The sequence below is a fragment of the Bactrocera tryoni genome, chromosome 2 (genome assembly GCF_016617805.1).
Source record: "Bactrocera tryoni isolate S06 chromosome 2, CSIRO_BtryS06_freeze2, whole genome shotgun sequence".
NCBI classification, from domain to species: Eukaryota; Metazoa; Arthropoda; class Insecta; order Diptera; family Tephritidae; genus Bactrocera; species Bactrocera tryoni.
In genome coordinates, this window is record NC_052500.1 from 18,893,196 (window position 1) to 18,912,212 (window position 19,017).

The 19,017-nt window shown below is 33.1% G+C and overlaps 3 protein-coding genes across 14 annotated transcripts in view; 1 reads left to right on the forward strand and 2 right to left on the reverse strand.

Moving 5' to 3' along the window:
- The window catches only part of LOC120767383 (UHRF1-binding protein 1), a 39,722-nt gene extending 33,648 nt beyond the window's left edge, over positions 1 to 6,074 (reverse strand). For 4 of the 8 annotated variants that reach the window (XM_040093387.1, XM_040093385.1, XM_040093384.1 and 1 more), the window contains exon 1: positions 5,593 to 5,636. In XM_040093387.1, the coding sequence (XP_039949321.1) occupies positions 5,593 to 5,636 (44 nt within the window). Of the gene's footprint in view, positions 1 to 5,592 lie in introns of all 8 variants that reach the window. The other 4 variants (XM_040093382.1, XM_040093381.1, XM_040093386.1 and 1 more) reach the window with 3 other exon arrangements.
- A 1,468-nt stretch (positions 6,075 to 7,542) lies between these two features.
- LOC120767386 (enolase) lies at positions 7,543 to 10,443 on the forward strand. Its single transcript, XM_040093391.1, has 3 exons — positions 7,543 to 7,648; positions 8,300 to 9,023; positions 9,172 to 10,443. The coding sequence occupies exons 2-3, from the start codon at positions 8,307 to 8,309 to the stop codon at positions 9,754 to 9,756; spliced, it is 1,302 nt and encodes a 433-aa protein (XP_039949325.1). The 5' UTR covers positions 7,543 to 7,648; positions 8,300 to 8,306; the 3' UTR covers positions 9,757 to 10,443.
- Positions 10,444 to 13,127: 2,684 nt separating this feature from the next.
- The window catches only part of LOC120769324 (serine/threonine-protein kinase grp), a 45,879-nt gene continuing 39,989 nt past the window's right edge, over positions 13,128 to 19,017 (reverse strand). For all 5 annotated transcript variants that reach the window (XM_040096276.1, XM_040096278.1, XM_040096279.1 and 2 more), the window contains 2 exons: positions 16,311 to 16,520; positions 13,128 to 14,185 (listed from right to left, as the gene is read on the reverse strand). In XM_040096276.1, coding sequence (XP_039952210.1) covers positions 13,518 to 14,185; positions 16,311 to 16,520 — 878 coding nt within the window. In that variant the 3' untranslated portion in view covers positions 13,128 to 13,517. The remainder of the gene's footprint in view (positions 14,186 to 16,310; positions 16,521 to 19,017) is intronic.

Consider the following 19,017-nt stretch of genomic DNA (forward strand, 5'->3'; position numbering starts at 1 on the left):
TTACACAAAGAACCTTCGAACATAGCTCGGTGGGTAATGGCAGTTGGGCATACACCGACTGCATGACCCCACTTTTCAACTGGAACTAAAGCTTCAAAGTAAACATAGAAAAAGATGCCGTAAAGGTAAGTTGACTACGCGCAACACTGTAAACATCTATACGGATGGCTCGAAAATGGACGAAGGAGATGATGCGGGAATATACTCGCCAGAGTTAGGCATAAAGCAACCGTTTAAGTTGCCGGACAACTGCAGTATAATTCAGGCTGAAGTCTTTGCTATTGTGAAAGCCGCGGTGCTTAATGCACCTGCACGCAATTTCAGAGCCAACATCTACGCAGACACAGCCAAGCAGCACTCAAGGCATATCGGCCAGAAGTGTCTTAGCAAGCAGGGCAGCTGTGGGAAAGTGTTGCCAGAAGAAGCAACTTCACTTCTACTTGGCGCCAGCCCACAAAGGTAACGAGGGTAATGAAATAGTGTACGAGATTTCCAAAATGGTGGAAGGCTAGCATCTGAAAACGTGATCAACATGGGAAAACCCATGCATTGTCTATACGATGATCAAATCAAATCAAAACCCGATGGAACGAGCTGCCTATGTGCAAAAGGCATATGCAAAACGTTGATCGGAAGTACACAAAATTCCTATTGGCACACGATAAAAGAGAATGAACCATCTCTTGTGCACTTTTCCCGCATTGGCAAAACTACACTGTAAGCATCTGGGGCCGCACGGTATGATACACTTAAGGTATCGATTGTGAGACCGCAGAGTCTGTCAAAATTCGCATCAAGCGCAGGCATCCGAAAGGATGACTACTTCTTTGGAACTTAGCAACTGAACTTCAGATTAACCTAACCTAGCCTAACAACACTCGGGTTAACCCTGCGACCACCGCGTATATATTTTCATTACATTTACTATCAAAATAATATTTATATTAGAGATAAATATTAAATATTTATACGTAATCGGAATATCGCGTGAATTTTCAATTTTTAAATTTACATTCTTTAATATATTTATTTATTTTTGTTGAACTACTGTGGCAAGATTGTTACACAAACACATTTCACTTCACTTGCAACATTTGTAATTACATTTCAAATTAAAATTAAACAAAACCGCAATTCGGTGCGGCTAAATTGTGTTTGCAACTGGCGCTTTGTTTTGCCATCTTTGTACACTCAAACAGCTGCGATATATACTATACATATGTATCAATAAATATGTATATTTATCAGCCTTGCACTGAAGTAAGACTGTAGTGAAAATAAATATTATTGTAGCATTCACTAAAAACTGAGAAATCTGATAAGTAGCTCATTTTTTAGCGATAATAAAATCGGTTTAAGATAAGATAAGATAGAAAGACGGGATTGCACCCGGACCATAGGTCTACTATGCCCTCTCCTAAATCACAAAATCTCTCCTAGCCCCAGCATATAGATAAAGTCTAATATAATATATTGCTAGGTGGTAGTGAGGCGATGTGATCCTTATTTGGAAACATGGATCCTAGGGTCTTAATCCTGAGTCTGCAGACTGCTATGCAGTTAATTATCAGGTGTTCTGAAGTTTCAGGCTACCTGTCGCAGAACCGGCAATTTGCGAAGGAAGCTAGGCCTATGTGCTTCTTCAGCTTACAAGTGGCCAGTGTAGAATGCGATAAGTGATCTAAATTTGTCTCTGGGGATGTTGATTACATATTTAAACCTGCTGAGGTTATAACCCCCACTAACAACTTTGGCGCATGCTTTGGAGTTATTGCCAAAATCCCTCTCTCTGCCGCCTACTACTTCTTCCTTTGCGACCTCATTTATGGTATGAGGACCACCGCGATGCAGTGGATGCTGTGGAGTCCTGCAACTCCTGCACCAATTCCCTCCGACGTTGTCGAGTCGTCGGTGTACCACTTGATTGTCCTATCCCTAAGCAGTAGCTCGAGAGTAGAATCATTCCATTCAGCCTTGCTGCTAAGGGTAACCTTGAACTTCTTAGTGATGTATATATGTATCAAAGACAGTTCAGGCATCGACATACATCTGTCCATATACATACATACATATATTTGGACCCTAAAATCATTCGCAAAGTTCAAGATAACATGAATGGTGATTTAACTTCAAGTACGCCATTCACTGGGAGGGAGCTGGGAAGGTTCTTATGGTTCCGCTGTGAATGGCGCTTAGTGAGTGTTTGATTGGAGACATCAAGAAAGAGAGTCGGTGAAGGTGTTGATGGCTCCGCTGTGAATGGCGGTCAGTGCTTGTCGGAAATTAGTTGCGACCGAAGCTCGATCGACTTATTGTTCAATGTCGTTGACGTAATTAAGGAAGGACCTCTTGATGTTCCTAGGGGGCAGAGGAGGCAAAAGGAGATATCCTGTCGTAGTTCGGAGTGCAGTGTTCTGACAAGTCTGAAGCTTCTTCATCTGCGTTCCACTGCATCAATCGCCTTGTAAGTTGCTAACAACATTATTTCACCTTTTCCCATGTGCTGCCGGCTAGCGACTTGATAATTTTGTTGCGGCTCTGTACTCTGCCGATAATCACGCTCGTATGAGTAGGGAAGGAGGATGAACTATCAAAAGTTACACCTTAAATCATAGTGTTATTGACAGTCGGAATCTTGACGCTATCGACTGCAATATTAAGCTCAAGTCTATACTTCTTCGTCCAGTTCGTAAATATGGTCGCTGTGGCTTTGGTGGGGGAGAGTGTTAAGTTCCGTGCAGTGAGCAAGCGAGAAAGGTCGGAGAGATAGCTGGTTACCTTTGAACACATACCATCTATTCCATTGCCCGAAGTCACTATCGTGCAATCATCAGCGTACGAGGTGATAAAAATTCATCTGGTGGTTAGACTGCGACTTCAGACTTGGAGTCATCATGCTAGTTCAGCTCCTTGGAACCGCGGAAGTCAGTTATGGACACTCGATAGGAGTGACAGCACAGTGTGCGATCTAGGTACCATTTGCACAGCCGTAGATGCTAACGTTACAGTTAAGTGCTGGCAGTATGTGGTCACATAACGTGTGATTCTTAAGGCCGGCTTCATCCATTGCATGTATTGCAACTAACCGAGATGGAATTTGAATGGAACCTTATAGCACAAAGGCAACAGAAAAATTCCTACAGATCCGAGTTGGACTCAAAGCCAGAACAGTTCAGGAGAATGCGGAGTAGCCTTCTGCTGCTAGCAGTTACTCCAGTGATGATTTGACTTATCCAAACAGGGTTAGATCGCCAAAATAACAGCCTTCGGACGGATAAAATCTGGATCAACACCAGTAACGTAAAACTGGTTGTGGGAGGGACTCAATACAAAGAATATGATCCAGCATACTGAACATACGTGTATCTGTACAATTCTAAGTAGATTAGATTGGAAAATGAGGGATGCACCGCGAGATATGGTACATTGTGCCCTTCCAACTAGCTTTCGCTTAAAACACTGAACAAAAGTACAAGTAAGAAGTATAAATTGAACACTTTATAATGCTTATTTCACTCCTTCTGCACATTTTAAATTCCCACAACTTTTTATTACATAATAAGTACTGACTTTCAACTAAATAATGCGTAAAAATTTACATAATAATACATTCCTTACAAATTATCTATGTTTGTAGAATTTTCTGCTTTCAACGTATAATCAGCAATTTAAATTAAAATTTTCTACTGCATTCATGAATCGCGCGCAGTCTACAACTTCATTTCCCAACCACCTAACCACATATTCACTTTCTATTCACCCACATTTTTGCAACCAACCCCCTCACTTTTAGTTGACTTTGTTGTTTCATTGTTGTTTTGCAGAGCAAACCCATACCTACACATACTAAGCTTTACGCGAATAGAGAAATTATTCAATTTCTTTCTTGGCCTAAACGCAATTTCAAACACTTCACCTCCCACTCTAGCACGTCACCATTGAAAACTTGATACACCAACCGGCGGCGATGCTAATATTCAGCACAGCTAACTGCTGTACTTGACAGTGTTTTAACGATAATTTAATGGTTGACTGTTGCGTTGCGCCACAAGAAGTGATGTGCGCGCGGTGTTGTCGTCGCATAACAAAACCTTGGAAGATGTGCTTACTGTTGGTGGCGGCTCTACTCGATGCTAAGGCGCCAACGCGATTATCTGTCTCAAATTATGAAATGCTACTGCCGTTGCCTGGCAGCCGTAGTCGCAAGCGTTAGGAGAAGTATTTTGTTGTAGTCGACAGGAGTAAAGCTATCAAAGCGCAACCAAATATACGATATACAAAAGTATTTTTATATAATATTTGTGTGTAGGTGCCAGTCAGTCTGTAAGCCCACGACTTGCAAATGGCCATCGCACCAATGTAGCTTTTCTCAGCCACAATGCAACTAGTTGAATGCTTGCAAGGAGTCGCATTAATAAATATAATGGAATAAATGCTACGACCGAATCCTTTACACTTCATGCTTTTACAGTTTTCACATAAGTTATAATTTTTATTGCACAACTTTTTACTATTCAAATCTTATTTATTAAATTAGAACTCGGTGACCTAGTTAAACTTACTTATATTTGCTTTGTAGTGAATGGTATGAAAATAAAGTTAAGAAATTTTAAAAATAAATTAAATAAAACCATTTTTGTCAATAATTTTATAAAAAATTATTGAAATTACATTGATAAGCATTTAGCTACAGACTAAGCTACAGTCAAACGTTAGAATAAAACAGTCAGCATGACTGTAGATACAGTTTTGAAAAATTAAGATTTTTTGGATGTTTGCTTATCTCTCAATGTTTAACTCAGTTTTATTATGAATTTCGTGTTAATTAAATTGCTAAGAAAATCAATATTTAAATTTGTTTATCATATAATATAAGCGTAAATAGGTTTTTACTGTGAAAATTTTACTCATAAAATATTGTTTACGATTTTTACATACATATATGTATTATAAAAATATACGACAAACGATGTAAGTATATTTTATCCAAAGTTTTAGACCAAGCAAGTTATCTACTTTGCTAAGCAAATATTTTCCCATACCGTTTTTTTGCTTTACCGCCTATAGTATTATTAATGGCATTAATAAGGAGAACAGTGTAAAATGTATTATCAATAAAGGGCAAGTGCACCTATGTACATATGATCGTATATAGGACATAGAGAATTCGTATGTGGGTACATAAGATTTATTGTAATCTATATACTTTCCTTCATGTTACATATTCGTTACACGTATATATATTTATGTAAATAAAGGTCAATTATGAAAATATCTATAACCCCATATTGATGAGCGCCTCGTAGAACAAAATTAAATTAATTACGGCAAAATCGAATAGTTTTTCACTTAAAAAGAAAATTGAGAACAATCACCACAAAGTCGTTATTGTTTGCTTTGTTAAAGTTTTTAATTTAATTTTAATTCGTATACTGAAATGGAAAAACTCATGGAATATTTTGGATGTAGCCAAGTTGTGGTATTGAAAAATCAATTAATTAGTGGATACGAAAAACTCAGTTCTTATTTTAGATTATAATCCATATCATAAAGTTATATGGATGTATCTTAAACACGCTGCTATCTACTTACATCGAAAGGTGTTTCAAGAGTTGATTCTTAATCAGCGACACCATCTTGACGGACTAGGACGCAGACGTTGCACTAACACGACGTTGATAATAAAACGCAATAGTTATCACTTTTTCTATCAATGCATTTTCATCTTTTTATAGGCTACTTCTTAATCAGCAGCTTTTATTATAAATAATTTACACTTTTGCTGCGTTGGAATTTTTGTTTCTTTTTTCTCTACTTCACAAAGAAACCCCAGCTGGTGAATGGGCTGTGCACTATTTCTCAATCACTTTATACACGCTTGTTAATCTTTACGCATTTTCGCAAACATTTCACATACAGCTTCTATTTAATCGCAGCAGTTTTCCTTATTTTCCTGAGATAATTTTACACGTTATTACTTTTTAATCACGACTTTGCAAATACCGTCATTTGATTTCTGCGAGTTTTTGTATTTATTATCGTTCCGATGCAAATGACAGTCTAACTTACTTCCAATTGGATTCTGAGGGAGTACTGTCAATGGACTATTTGGATTGCCATAGTTGAAGTTGCCAGCTGATATTCAAGTATTTAAGAGATGAAAAGCAATATCTAGGTAAAATATATATTTATTTAATAAAAACTACACGTAACCACAAAGATTTGGGTCCATGATATGAATATTTAAATATTTTTGCTATTTGTATGCCAATCAGAAATAAAGTTTCTAAAGAAGTTCTATAAAGAATTTAACTTCACATAAAAGGTAATATGGTGGCATCCCTCACATTTGAAAGCAGTTTTCTTTTGATTGTGGTTGTAAAATAACTAAAAATTAAAAACCGACATATTTGCTTGTTTTAAAACATTCATTTTAACTTATATAATCAGACAATTGCTATGGATACCGGCTGTATATGTTTGTAAGTGTCTTTATTACTGTAACTTGTGTTTTGATGATAAATTTCGCAAAATTGATCAATTCCATTGTTCTATTGGTGTCGATAAAGTAGTTCCGATAGATGATAAGAAATTGGATTATGGTAGTTTCATACGTATTTGTTATCGTTTGTGCTCGGATTTCGCTTTTTTTTACTTGTAGAATATTCTATATATTCTATATATTTTGTTATAAAAGCTGCAGAGTTTTAGAATAGAAAAAATTGTTTACTGTTAACCGAAAAAGTGTTTTTAAGTAACATGGCAGAATGTAAGCTTTTAATGAGAAACCAAAACTGTCGACTAAGCAGTATATCCGGTTCATTTGTTCACTATTATACCCGTAATTTTCCAACACTTTTTTCCTCATATATTTGAAACTTTCATCATTCATATTTGTATTTACTGCCAAATAAAATTATCAAACATATCTAAACACGAAAAAACCTCGTGACTTTCCGCAAAGCTTTATTATTTATCACTGGGAACGCAGATAAGCACAAGTTTATGTATTTGGAGTACTCTTTCGTGCTCATATTGGTACGGAGAGTGTGGATTGTATTCAGCCGGCATCCGCTCTTGTCACCTTGCACGAAGGTCATTGAAAGTTTTGCAGCAATACATACAGCACAGTGTGTAGGGAAGAGGAACTGAGGAGCAAAAGCGTATACTATACACACATACGCGACACAAACCGCATTCGCCGGCAATTCCAAATTATTGTGTCATAGGCAAACGCTTTAATATTCCAAAAACTTCCTACCTGTGTAATACTGCGCCTGACTCTGTCTCTTCAACTGTTGGGGGGTACTTTAAATCCACACAAGTAGGGGGTAGAAATAGGCTAACTCGCTTTCGCAAATAGCTGATGACGGATCTACCACGTACATTTCGGCGATTGCATTTGCGACTGCGACAACAATAACAACAACCGGGGGAAATACAAAGAGCTTTACACGAAAACCGAGTTATATATGCTTAAAATGTTCCTGTGGTCGTGTTCCACGAAAGCAGCTGCTGCTACTACTCGTAAAATCGTACTCTTCGCTCATCACTCAGTGTCAGTTGCTCCACAATCGCCGTTGGTGAATTTTGGTGCCAAAGTTCCGTCTCCGTTTGGATTACAATTCTTGTTAATTAAACGCTTAAAGTAAGTGCTCCAAATCTTGTGCAAAATATTGAAGTAATAAGTGCATAATTTCATTAAAAATAACAATAATAATAAGATACAATGACATTAAATACCCAAACGATTTAAATTAACATCTTAGCTAACTAAATTCAATCGATTTGTTAAACAATGGCGAAAAGTTAGATAACATTTTTCGAGTGACCGTGTGCTTAGTTCTATAAAAATGTTCAATATATATTCGTGTTTTTATTTTTTATTTTTAATATTGAATGCTTTTCATTTAATATGCCTTTATGATTAATATTTATATTAAAAAGTAAAAGTATTTTATAACCGGGTGAGATTTTTCGTTAATGTGGTAATTTCTTATGACCTTTATTCGCTACGTAGAGGTCATTTATAGCAAGAGCACGACTTTTATGTGTAATAGAAAGTAATGGAAAATAACTTCGTCAGCTTAGAAGAACTAGAACTATATGCACATAATTGCAAATAATGATAATAAAAACATGTAAATTTAATAATTGAATAACAGATACCAAGGAGGTCAAATTAATAATATAATAAGTGTAGATATCAGTTTTTATCAGATTTTCGATTTTGTTTAGATAAACTAAATAAATAAACAATTTTTTCTAATTTATCCTCATATCTATATTTTTCAACTAGCTCAAGTATGCCTATCAAGTCAATCTTCGCTCGTCAAATCTTCGACTCGCGTGGTAACCCCACCGTCGAGGTTGATTTGTGCACTGAATTGGGTCTTTTCCGTGCCGCTGTACCCTCGGGTGCATCGACCGGTGTGCATGAAGCTCTTGAATTGCGCGATAACGATAAGAACAGCTATCATGGCAAGGCTGTGACCAAGGCTGTCGACCATGTAAACAAGACTTTGGGACCCGAATTGTTGAAGGCAAATCTTGAGGTCACCGATCAAGAAGGCATTGATAACTTCATGCTGAAATTGGACGGTACCGAGAACAAGTCGAAATTCGGTGCTAACGCCATTTTGGGTATCTCATTGGCTGTCTGCAAAGCTGGTGCTGCCAAGAAGGGTGTACCACTATACCAGCACATTGCTGATTTGGCTGGCAACAAGGACATTATTCTGCCAGTACCTGCATTCAATGTAATCAACGGTGGTAGCCATGCTGGCAACAAATTGGCCATGCAGGAATTCATGATTCTACCAACAGGCGCAACCAGCTTCACTGAAGCCATGAAAATCGGCTCTGAAGTCTACCATCACTTGAAGAAGGTCATCAAGGATAAATTCGGTTTGGATGCCACCGCTGTCGGTGATGAAGGTGGTTTCGCACCCAACATTCAATCCAACAAGGAAGCTTTGGTTTTGATCCAAGATGCCATCGCTAAGGGTGGTTACACCGGCAAGGTGAGTTGTGTTCAAATTATGGTGTAATTCAATTGGAGAAAATTATTCAATTCAAAAATATTAAAACCGCTTTTAATGCACAACAAGTAATATATTTTTCCTTAAACTCTGCTGAATATTAAAACGAGTTTCTTCTTCCCACCCACAGGTTGAAATTGGTATGGATGTTGCTGCTTCTGAATTCCACAAGGACGGTCAATACGACTTGGACTTCAAGAACCCCAACAGCGACAAGTCACAATGGTTGTCGCCTGAAAAGCTCACCAACTTGTACCAGGAATTCATCAAGGAGTTCCCCATCGTCTCCATTGAGGATCCCTTCGATCAGGATCATTGGGATGCCTGGTCAACCATTACTGCCAACACTCAAATCCAAATTGTTGGTGATGATTTGACTGTCACCAATCCCAAGCGTATCCAGACTGCCGTCGAAAAGAAGGCCTGCAACTGCTTGTTGTTGAAGGTCAACCAAATTGGTACCGTCACCGAATCCATCAAGGCTCATTTGTTGGCCAAGAGCAACGGCTGGGGCACCATGGTATCACATCGCTCCGGTGAAACCGAAGACACCTTCATTGCCGATCTCGTTGTTGGCTTGTCTACTGGTCAAATCAAGACTGGCGCACCATGCCGCTCCGAACGTTTGGCCAAATACAACCAAATTCTTCGCATCGAAGAAGAGTTGGGCGCCAAGGCGAAGTATGCCGGCAAAACATTCAGAAAGCCACAGTAAATTTTTAGTGTTGATCAATGAATAATGATTCCAACATGCACAATTAAGGCGAATTCAAGAAAATTTTGAGAACAACATGTGGGTGTGGCAAATTAAGTTGAACTTAATAACGGGAATACAATAAATGCAAACCTAGTACCTTAAACTGTATAGCCACCTACTACAACAAACCAACAACAACAACAAATGTTAATGAAATTTTGTGCACAGTTATGATTTTCATCACCTTATCATACTTGTAAACCATTTTAATTGTTATATTAAACATACTTTATTTAAACTATATACAGAACTATTATTTCTTAATTGTTCTTTTTATATAAAAACTACTTTAAATTATTATTATTAATGAAAATTTCATTTCGGTATAATAAAATAGCATAGAAGATTGATAAAAAAAATAAAGAAAAGTCCAAAAACACAACGAATTATTTATTATTTCGAATATTATTTGCCCTTACTACACTGCTGTGCAAAAAAAAAATCTAACTAACTGGCTTATTAACAAAACATTTCAAAAAACATATTGCTTAATTGTTGAATATTAGTGTTGTTATGTAACATGAAATCATACCGATGACACTCTGTGTTGTCCATTACAATTGTATGTAATCGAGTATATAATTGTCTGGCAGCATTGTGCTAATAATTAATAATAAAAAATTAATATGAAAATATTGATTTCAACTCTGCGCTTGTTATTTGTTGTGAAAATTTTAATAGATATTGTGAACGCAATAAAAAAAATAATGCTTGTAGCTACCGCTTATTAACCAGATTATTTAAACATACGAAAATGAGGCTATTTTTTTTAATTATCAATGATTATTGTTTATCAATCATATTTGTAGTTTATTCTAAATTACTTCTAGTTCTGCTTTTTCTCAATATAGTCAATGTCAAGGTCTTTTGAGAAGGTTAAAGAGAAAGATTGAAAAAGTACATATATATCAGCTAGGTAATTTGTATTTTCGAAAATTTGTTCACACAAATGCACAAAAATATGTCCTTGGTGTTCTTAGTATTACGAAGAACTACATATTATCTATAATATATATGTATATAATTTGTGTATACATCTAGTATATGTTTATGTACGTATCAGCATACATTATTTATTTATGTACTCATGGCCGTAGAGTACAAATTGGGATGTTTTCAGTGAATGATTGGAGAAAAAATCTGCAAAATATTGTTACAGAGCACCGAACACCCTGAGAAATTCGAGGCCGGAAGGAATTGTCTTCCCTCTCACACTTTTACCGTATGTACCGAATAGGTATATTACACTACCTCGTAGGGTAGGTCATACTTTTTGCACATTACGTGAGTTATTTGACAGCTGTTAGGTTTTTATATATGTACATATGTATATATGCATACAAATCATCGCTTAGTCATTTAAATATGTATAATTGATAGTGTTTGAAAATTATATACATACATACACCTGTATTTCAGAGGAAGAATGATTTTTTTCTTATTTTACCTGATCTAATTGACGAAATTTCAGCCTTGAAGACAATCGAACTTTAGGATTTCAAAAATTTCCATAATTATGCGCAAAAAAATTTATGTCCTATATGTATGCATGTACATACATACATACATATATACATATGTATATAAGATGCGAGCACGTGATATTTGACGCAAAAAATTGCATGATTTAGTTCATTATTGCTACAGACAAAACCTAATTAACTTACATACATATATACAACTAAATGTCAATGTATTATATTTATTTGACATTTAGTTGTAAATTTGTATACACATACGTAATATAGTGTGTATGTGCGTTGATTCGAATTTGTCTGCGACAACTTTTTATTAGTTTAATGGAAAAATTTGTGCTGATTTAACATCAGGCTTAATTTGATGAAATTTATACTTAAAAAAAGAAGCGGAATTTAGTAAAGCCACTTAATAACAAATAGTTTGGAATAGTGAAAATGCATAATAATAATAATATTATTAACTCAGAATGTAAAATATATTCGCTCGAGTTTATTTCAATATAATATAGGGTACTAGAAAACGCACATACCATAGATTTCGATAAAGAATATCCGAAAATACGAATAGTAACATTAACTTAAGAAACTCTTATAACGCTTAATTCTAGGACCGTTTGTTAGACGGATATGCTGATTTTATCCGTGGAAACGGATTTTGTACATATGGATATCCGCAACTTCGAAAAAGAGGGTAGATCGAGCGCTAGTTTGATTATTGTAAATTGCAGATTGTTCATCATAAACATTTCCGAAGCCTTCCACTACAAGCCTTCCATCATAAGCGTTTTCCAAAATGCTCTTTCTGATCAAATTTTAAAACTATCGATAAGTAATTTGCAGAGCTAGAAATAGTAATAAGTTAAAAAAATTTTAATAATTCTGCATTTAATCCATGTCAACGAATAATGTGTGTTGTTGTTGTTATAACGGTAACCTAGTCGCATTAGGTAAGGATTAGATGAATTGTCATTGAAGTCATCCAAAGGTAGATAACAGAAACTTCTTGGAGAGGAGTTCATTATGCTCCTTAATTGAGAACATACCGGCCTCACACTTTAACCTCATTTGGATCGGTAAGTTTTAGACAAATAATGTATCCTCATTATTTGCGTAGACACCGCTTACGGAGTTATAGCCGACTTTTACAACCGCAAAGGCTCTTGTGTTTTTTTCCTTGCGTTTTTTCGTTTACGTGGCGAGTACCAAACCGAGTGCACAACCCTGGGGAGGGACAATTTGTCGTCTCACTTCAGCTTTCGCCATCAAAGGAACGTTTTTTGGTTATCCAGAGGATACTTGGTCTAAACCCGGAAGTCGTAAGCTGTTTGAGCCATATGTAAAAGAATCGCTTCTGGCTACTCCCAAGTCAATGTCGCTCAGAGTACTTTTTTCACTTGCGGGAACTTCTACACATGGCTCCATCCGCCGTTGAAGAATAATGTATGTATATGACTATAAAAATCTGCAACTTCCAAAATGCGAATAATCCAAGGCCTGTTGTTGTTGTTTGAAGTATGAGATATAATTGTTATCTCGCTCAAATAGGAAAATAATTAGATTAAAGTAAAGTTTTGACCCTTTGGAGACATTAAATGTAGCGAGTTTTTGTTTTCGTTCTTCTACAGCTGCCAATTGCATGTGCCTTGAACATAAAAATATTTTTTAAAATTGTTTTCGAAGCCTTCCATAAATTTTCCTACATATGTAAGTACATATACATATGCATATTTTTCTTTTTTATCAAGACAGACAGTGTATATACATATATACTTACATATGTTTAATCTATATTTACTATTTTCGCTTATTTTAACATTAATGTTACTTGAAATACAAATAAAAAGCATTTCATTTAACATTACATTTGCTGTTATTTCAGCAGTCTTCTTTATATTTAACTAAGATTTCCATAAAATGTGTATATTAACATTCGTCTGATTTGTGTTTTCTAATAAATTAATACAGCCAAAAACGAAACTAAGTCAATTACTAAAACTATATGTGAAATTCAATGAGAATATGTGAATACAAAAACAATAATAATGCAAACAGACATATGAAAAGTGATAACACTAAATTAGAGAATACATATTTTCTTTGTATACATTTTGTGTAGGAAATTGACTTTGGATTGGATAGTGTAAAAAATATATATATAAAATATATTTGGCAATTGCATTGTAACTGCCAGTCATTGTACAACTTCAAAACGCCTTCGAACATATAAAACGCAAATTCTTTTTAAGGCACAGCATTTGTCGCTATCGCAATGGGCCACGTTGTCGGTCCACGCAAGACAATGTCCTCCAATGATTCTTTAATTTTAATAAAGCGACGCTTAAACTCTAAACCACAACCTTTGGACAAACGGAAATCGACCAGAATCTTGCCATCCATCTCGATAATGTACGCCTTGAAGACCAAACGCAGTTTTCGGCGATCAATCGTTGATATGGTGACCACACCACCATCGCCCACTTTGCAGGCGAAACCCAAACGTTCGATGGTCGCGACCAGACGTTTTACCGTGTCATCCCAACGTGTGGTGACAAAGAAGCGCGTCATACGACGCACCAAACGATGGAAGACATTCTGCGATGCCGATTGTGTTTGATTCATTTGCGTGCAAACCAGCAAATCGTCCAGTAGGGCAGGTTGTGAGAAGCAGAAATTGAAGCGCGCCTCCTGTGCGGCGGCGGGATTGTTATTGGCGCCATCGGCGGCGCTGCCACCGTCCGTAAAATCTGGCGGTATGGTGGGCATCGGTTGTGAGCAGTAATTACGCGATATCGTGTCATCGACGAAGTGATTGGTGAGACGATGCTTGCTCGAATGCTGTCGTGAGCGTTTGGCTTTCGGCGAGTGTATGTCGAGCGCAGCGGCCGAATCAACGAGATCGTGTGAAAGTTCTGCGGAGAAAACGATGAATGAAGTTGGCAAATTAGTTGTGTTGCACACCACTTTTTTTTTTTTGGTTAATAATATTAAATATAAATAATATGTGAAGTAAAAATTATATCAAAAACGCACTTAAGAAAACGAAAACACACACACTGAATAAAATGAATTGCATTGGAAAAAGAAAATGCAAAAATCATTTGGTTTTTGGTAATAAAGCTCTATGGATTTCTAGTACGCCTACCATACAGCTAAAATCACCAAAGAACAAATAATATGCAAACGAAAAGAGAATGCAAACATAAAAACAAAACGAAATGCACAAAAGCAAAAAAAAAACGTAGTTTTTTGAACATAATTATAACACTTTGAAAAAAATAGCAACGCAAATAGCAAAAAAAAAATGTATTTTTTTGGACATAATTATAACACTTTGAAGAAAAAATAAGACAAAAAAATATTTTTTATATGGTTATGGTAATATTATGTGGTTATAGTATTATTTTAAAATAAATTTTTGATTTTTTTTCTGCACTTAGCAAAAATATATCATGGTGTTATTTTAAAAAATTACAAAAAAATATTTTCAATTTATTATTTCTTTTTTAATTTTTTTTGCGGTTATAGTATAATCTTAAAATCTTTTTTATATGGGCTTTTTAAATGTTATTTCACATTAAAAAATAATACATGATGTTATTTCGAAAAATTATAAAAAATATTTTCAATTTATTATTTAGGTTTTATTTTTTTTTATGTGGTATAATCTCAAAATATTTTTTTGTATGGGCTTTTTAAATGTTATTTCACATGAAAAAATAATACATGGTGTTATTTTGAAAATTTACGAAAAATATTTTCAATTTATTTATATTATTTTTATTTTTAATGTCGTTATAGAAAAATTTTATATTTTTTGTACATTATTTTTTCAAATTTATTTTGTTATTCTACTTTGCAATAATAATAGACCTGGTTAAAAAAAAGTTCCAACAAATATTTAGTGTTTTTTACTTATTTTTTTTATTACGGTATATTTTCAAATTGTTTTTTGTATAAAACTTTTTAAATTGTTTTCCTTTTTTTTCTTTTATTTTTTTACTTATTATTTTTAGATTATAATTAATTAATTTTATATAATTAATTAAATATTGTTTTAATTTAACTAAAATTCGACAATTTTAACTTGCGAGCATTAAAATAATTACTATTTTTATATTAATCATTTTTATTATTAAAATAATTTTTTTTTAATTATATTAATTATTTTTTCAACCCAGCACTTATATCTCTTACATTATTTTACACTCAGCTACACTTCAGAAGTATTTCTTCTCATTAATTTCTCTTGCATTTCAAAGAAGTTGAAGCAGACTCTTCAATGCTTTGGTAATCTAGCTTTATGAAGTAGTCAAATCTATCATACAGCTAAAGCGCCAAAGCGATGAAAAGCTGCCAGTTGGCGACAGACATGAAAATTAAGCTTTCGTGTATCTTAAAAACAAAAAAAAATATTTTGTCGCCTTGCTAATTGTAAACTAAGCAGAGAGCTTTTATGGGACAGAGCGCAACGTAAAAGTTGAAAGCTAGCACTGGCTTTAGCAGACTGTTAGAAAGAATTTATAATGAAAAAAACTAAAAGAGCTTTTTAAGCACGTTACATGATTTTGTTATTTATACTTTAAAAACGATTTATAATTATTTAAAAAAAATCGCAGTTTTTTTACTGTTACCAAGAATTGTTTTCGATGGCTTTAACTTCCAAAGTTTTTTGACGGCATTGCCTTCAACTTCACTTTTCAAACAACTTTTTGCACATAGCTGTGATTTTAACGTCCGATTAGTTGTAGTTATTGTAGAAACATTTGCTTAGGCACAAAATAACCCTCAGCGTTAAACGGCAATGCCTACTTGAGAGTCACTAAGTACCTGGACAAAGGGCTCATGTTTGTATAGAACGTTGCAACTTTCTGAAATAGAAGCTTCACAGCTTTAAGCCTGCTTTACCAAGCTTTTTTAAACACTAAAGCGCGCACTTTCCGTTTTTTGACTTATTTTGTCCATTATATATATGGTATAGAAGTATTTTATATTAGAGCTTTTAATTTTTCAAAAAAAAGTTCATTTTGTACTTACCATTCTCATTGAATTGCATGTTACACCATTTGTGGTCGAGTATCTTCTCTAGTGTCAGTCGGTATGTAGGATTTGTGGCCAAAACTTTGCGCAGCAACGATATCGCCAATGTGTCCAATTTGCTCCAAGGCGTCTGTGTTGACCAGCGTTCATTATCAGTCCAGTTTTTGAACTCTTGACAATTTGTCGAAGGCTGATCCCAGGCCAGTTCTATGTGGTCGAAAATAATTGTGTGGAGAAAGCGGAAGAGATGTGTTTGGAAATAAGTTGATTTGTCGGGAATTTATTTAAAATAAGGCTATATTAGTTAGTATAGCCGGCTGCAGTTTAATCTAAACAAGACTCCAACTAATTATGTAATAAATATTTGTTAGTAAAATAATTAAGTTTTTTATATTTTTAATTGAATGTATAAATAAAATTATAAATTTTAGGATAAGTTAATTTGAAATAGCTAATATTTTACAGCTGTTACTAGGTTATATAACACAAATATAACTACATACATATTTTTTAAATGTTATTTTAATTTTTTTTATTAATAATTAAATTTTAATTTTTATATACACATTTTTATTTTCTTTTAATTTTTTAAATATTTTTATATATTTTTTTTTAAATTTGATTACAATTTTTAATGCTTTTTAATTAAAACATAATTAATTAAAAAAAGTTTAATTAAACAAAATTTTTAATTAAATAAAACGTTTTTAATGTTTTAAAATAAAAAAATTAAAATATTTTTAGACGTGTGCTCTTCCGATCTACTTTTTATATTTTTTCCAAATTTTGTTATTATATTATTTAAATTTTTTATTTTTTTAATACATTTTAATTTTGGTTTAATATTTTTTCCAAATTTTATTGTTATTATTTTATTTTTTTGTTTATTTTTATTTTTTTTTTTAATTTTATTTGAAATTAATTTATACCTTGGAAAATTTTTTAATATTATACTAATTAAATTTTCTTCTTTAGATTTTTAATATTTTTTAACAGTACTAATATACATTTTTTAAATTAAAATTTTTTTAATTTAAATTTGTTTTAAATTTTTTAATTTTTTTTTAATATTTTTATTTTTAGTATTTATTATTTTTTTTAAATATTTTTTATAATTATTTTTATTTTTAATATTATATTTCAAATTTTTTTTTTATACTTATTGTTATTATTTTATTTTGTTTTTCTTATTTTTATTAAAATAAATTTATATCTTGAAAAATTTTTAAATATTATATTAAGTAAATTTTCCTCATTATTTTTTTTATATTTTTTAACATTACTAATATAGTGTTTTTAAATTAAAAAGTTATTATTTTCTAATATTCATACATATGTATGTACATACATATGTATATTTATTATTATTATTTTTTAAATATTTTTCCCAAAGTTTATTGTTATTTTTTTTATTTTTTTGTTTATTTTTATTCTTTAATATTTTTTTCATACTTTATTATTATTATTTTCATTTTTTATTTCTGTTAAAATTAGTTTATATTTTGAAAAATGTTTAAATATTATATTAAGCAAACTTTCCTCTTTAGATTTTCAATATTTTTAACAGTACTAATATACAGTTTTAAATTAAAAAATTATTATTAGATCTTATTTTTTTAATAATTTTTCTATTTTTTTTAATTTATTGTTATTGAATAAATTTAATAATTTTATTAAATATTATATTAAGTAAATTTTCTTTTTTAGCTCTGTAAAAATTTTTTTAACACTACTAATATATGTACATATGTATGTATGTATATACCGACGCCCAGAATTAAAGTTCTCTCAATTTTTAAGCAAAAATAAAAGCAAGTGTGGCAAGCCAAACACAGCTGTGGCAAAATTACATTTAATAAATTCGAAAAAAATTAAATAATTTTGCAAAATTAAATGAAAACATTAGTGCACAGTGGGCGAACATAACAAAAAACGCACATAATTTAAACGAAACACATTTCACACAAAAAAACGAATTATACTAAAGCAAAATTCAAACAAGACGAGCAAACACAATTTAATAAAAAATAACGAATAACGGTAAAAAATAATCTCAAAAAAGAAACCGAGCATTCAAACAATAACGAACGAGACAAAAAGTAAGTAAGTAGCGAGCGAAACAGACAAATAGCAACAAAACAACGAAAAAATGTGCAGCAAGCAATTTAAGCTGGAGCTTTGGTATAAAAGCTTTAGATGATAGCATATTTAAGAATCTACAGCTAGAATACCAAAGACACAGCAAAAATGATTTGAGAGATTGATTGGCTGGTTGGACGATTGATTTGTCGATTGATTGATTGATGATGAGTTTAATGGTGCAATTTTTTTATTTCTAAATCAATTTTTTAAACAGGCACGTACATAAACCCTGCATGAGCGTCGTTTTAAAACCGAATTTCTACCCGAACAATATGACACAAATATGCAACTTTTTTCGTACGACAAAACGACAATTTAATACGATGAATATGGGTAAGAAAAACGTAAAAACAAAAAACACAAAAAGACAAAACAAAAAACGCAATCCGCACTGCAGGCGATAATCTACGCGGCGTATGAAATATTACACAAAAAAATTTGCTATATACAAAATAAAACGGCACGTATGGCAAGGCAAGTGCAGCATGTAAACCGAGGCAAATAATGAAATGTGTTCGACTTGATTGATGAGGATGCGCGGATGTGACGAATAACGAGTTGG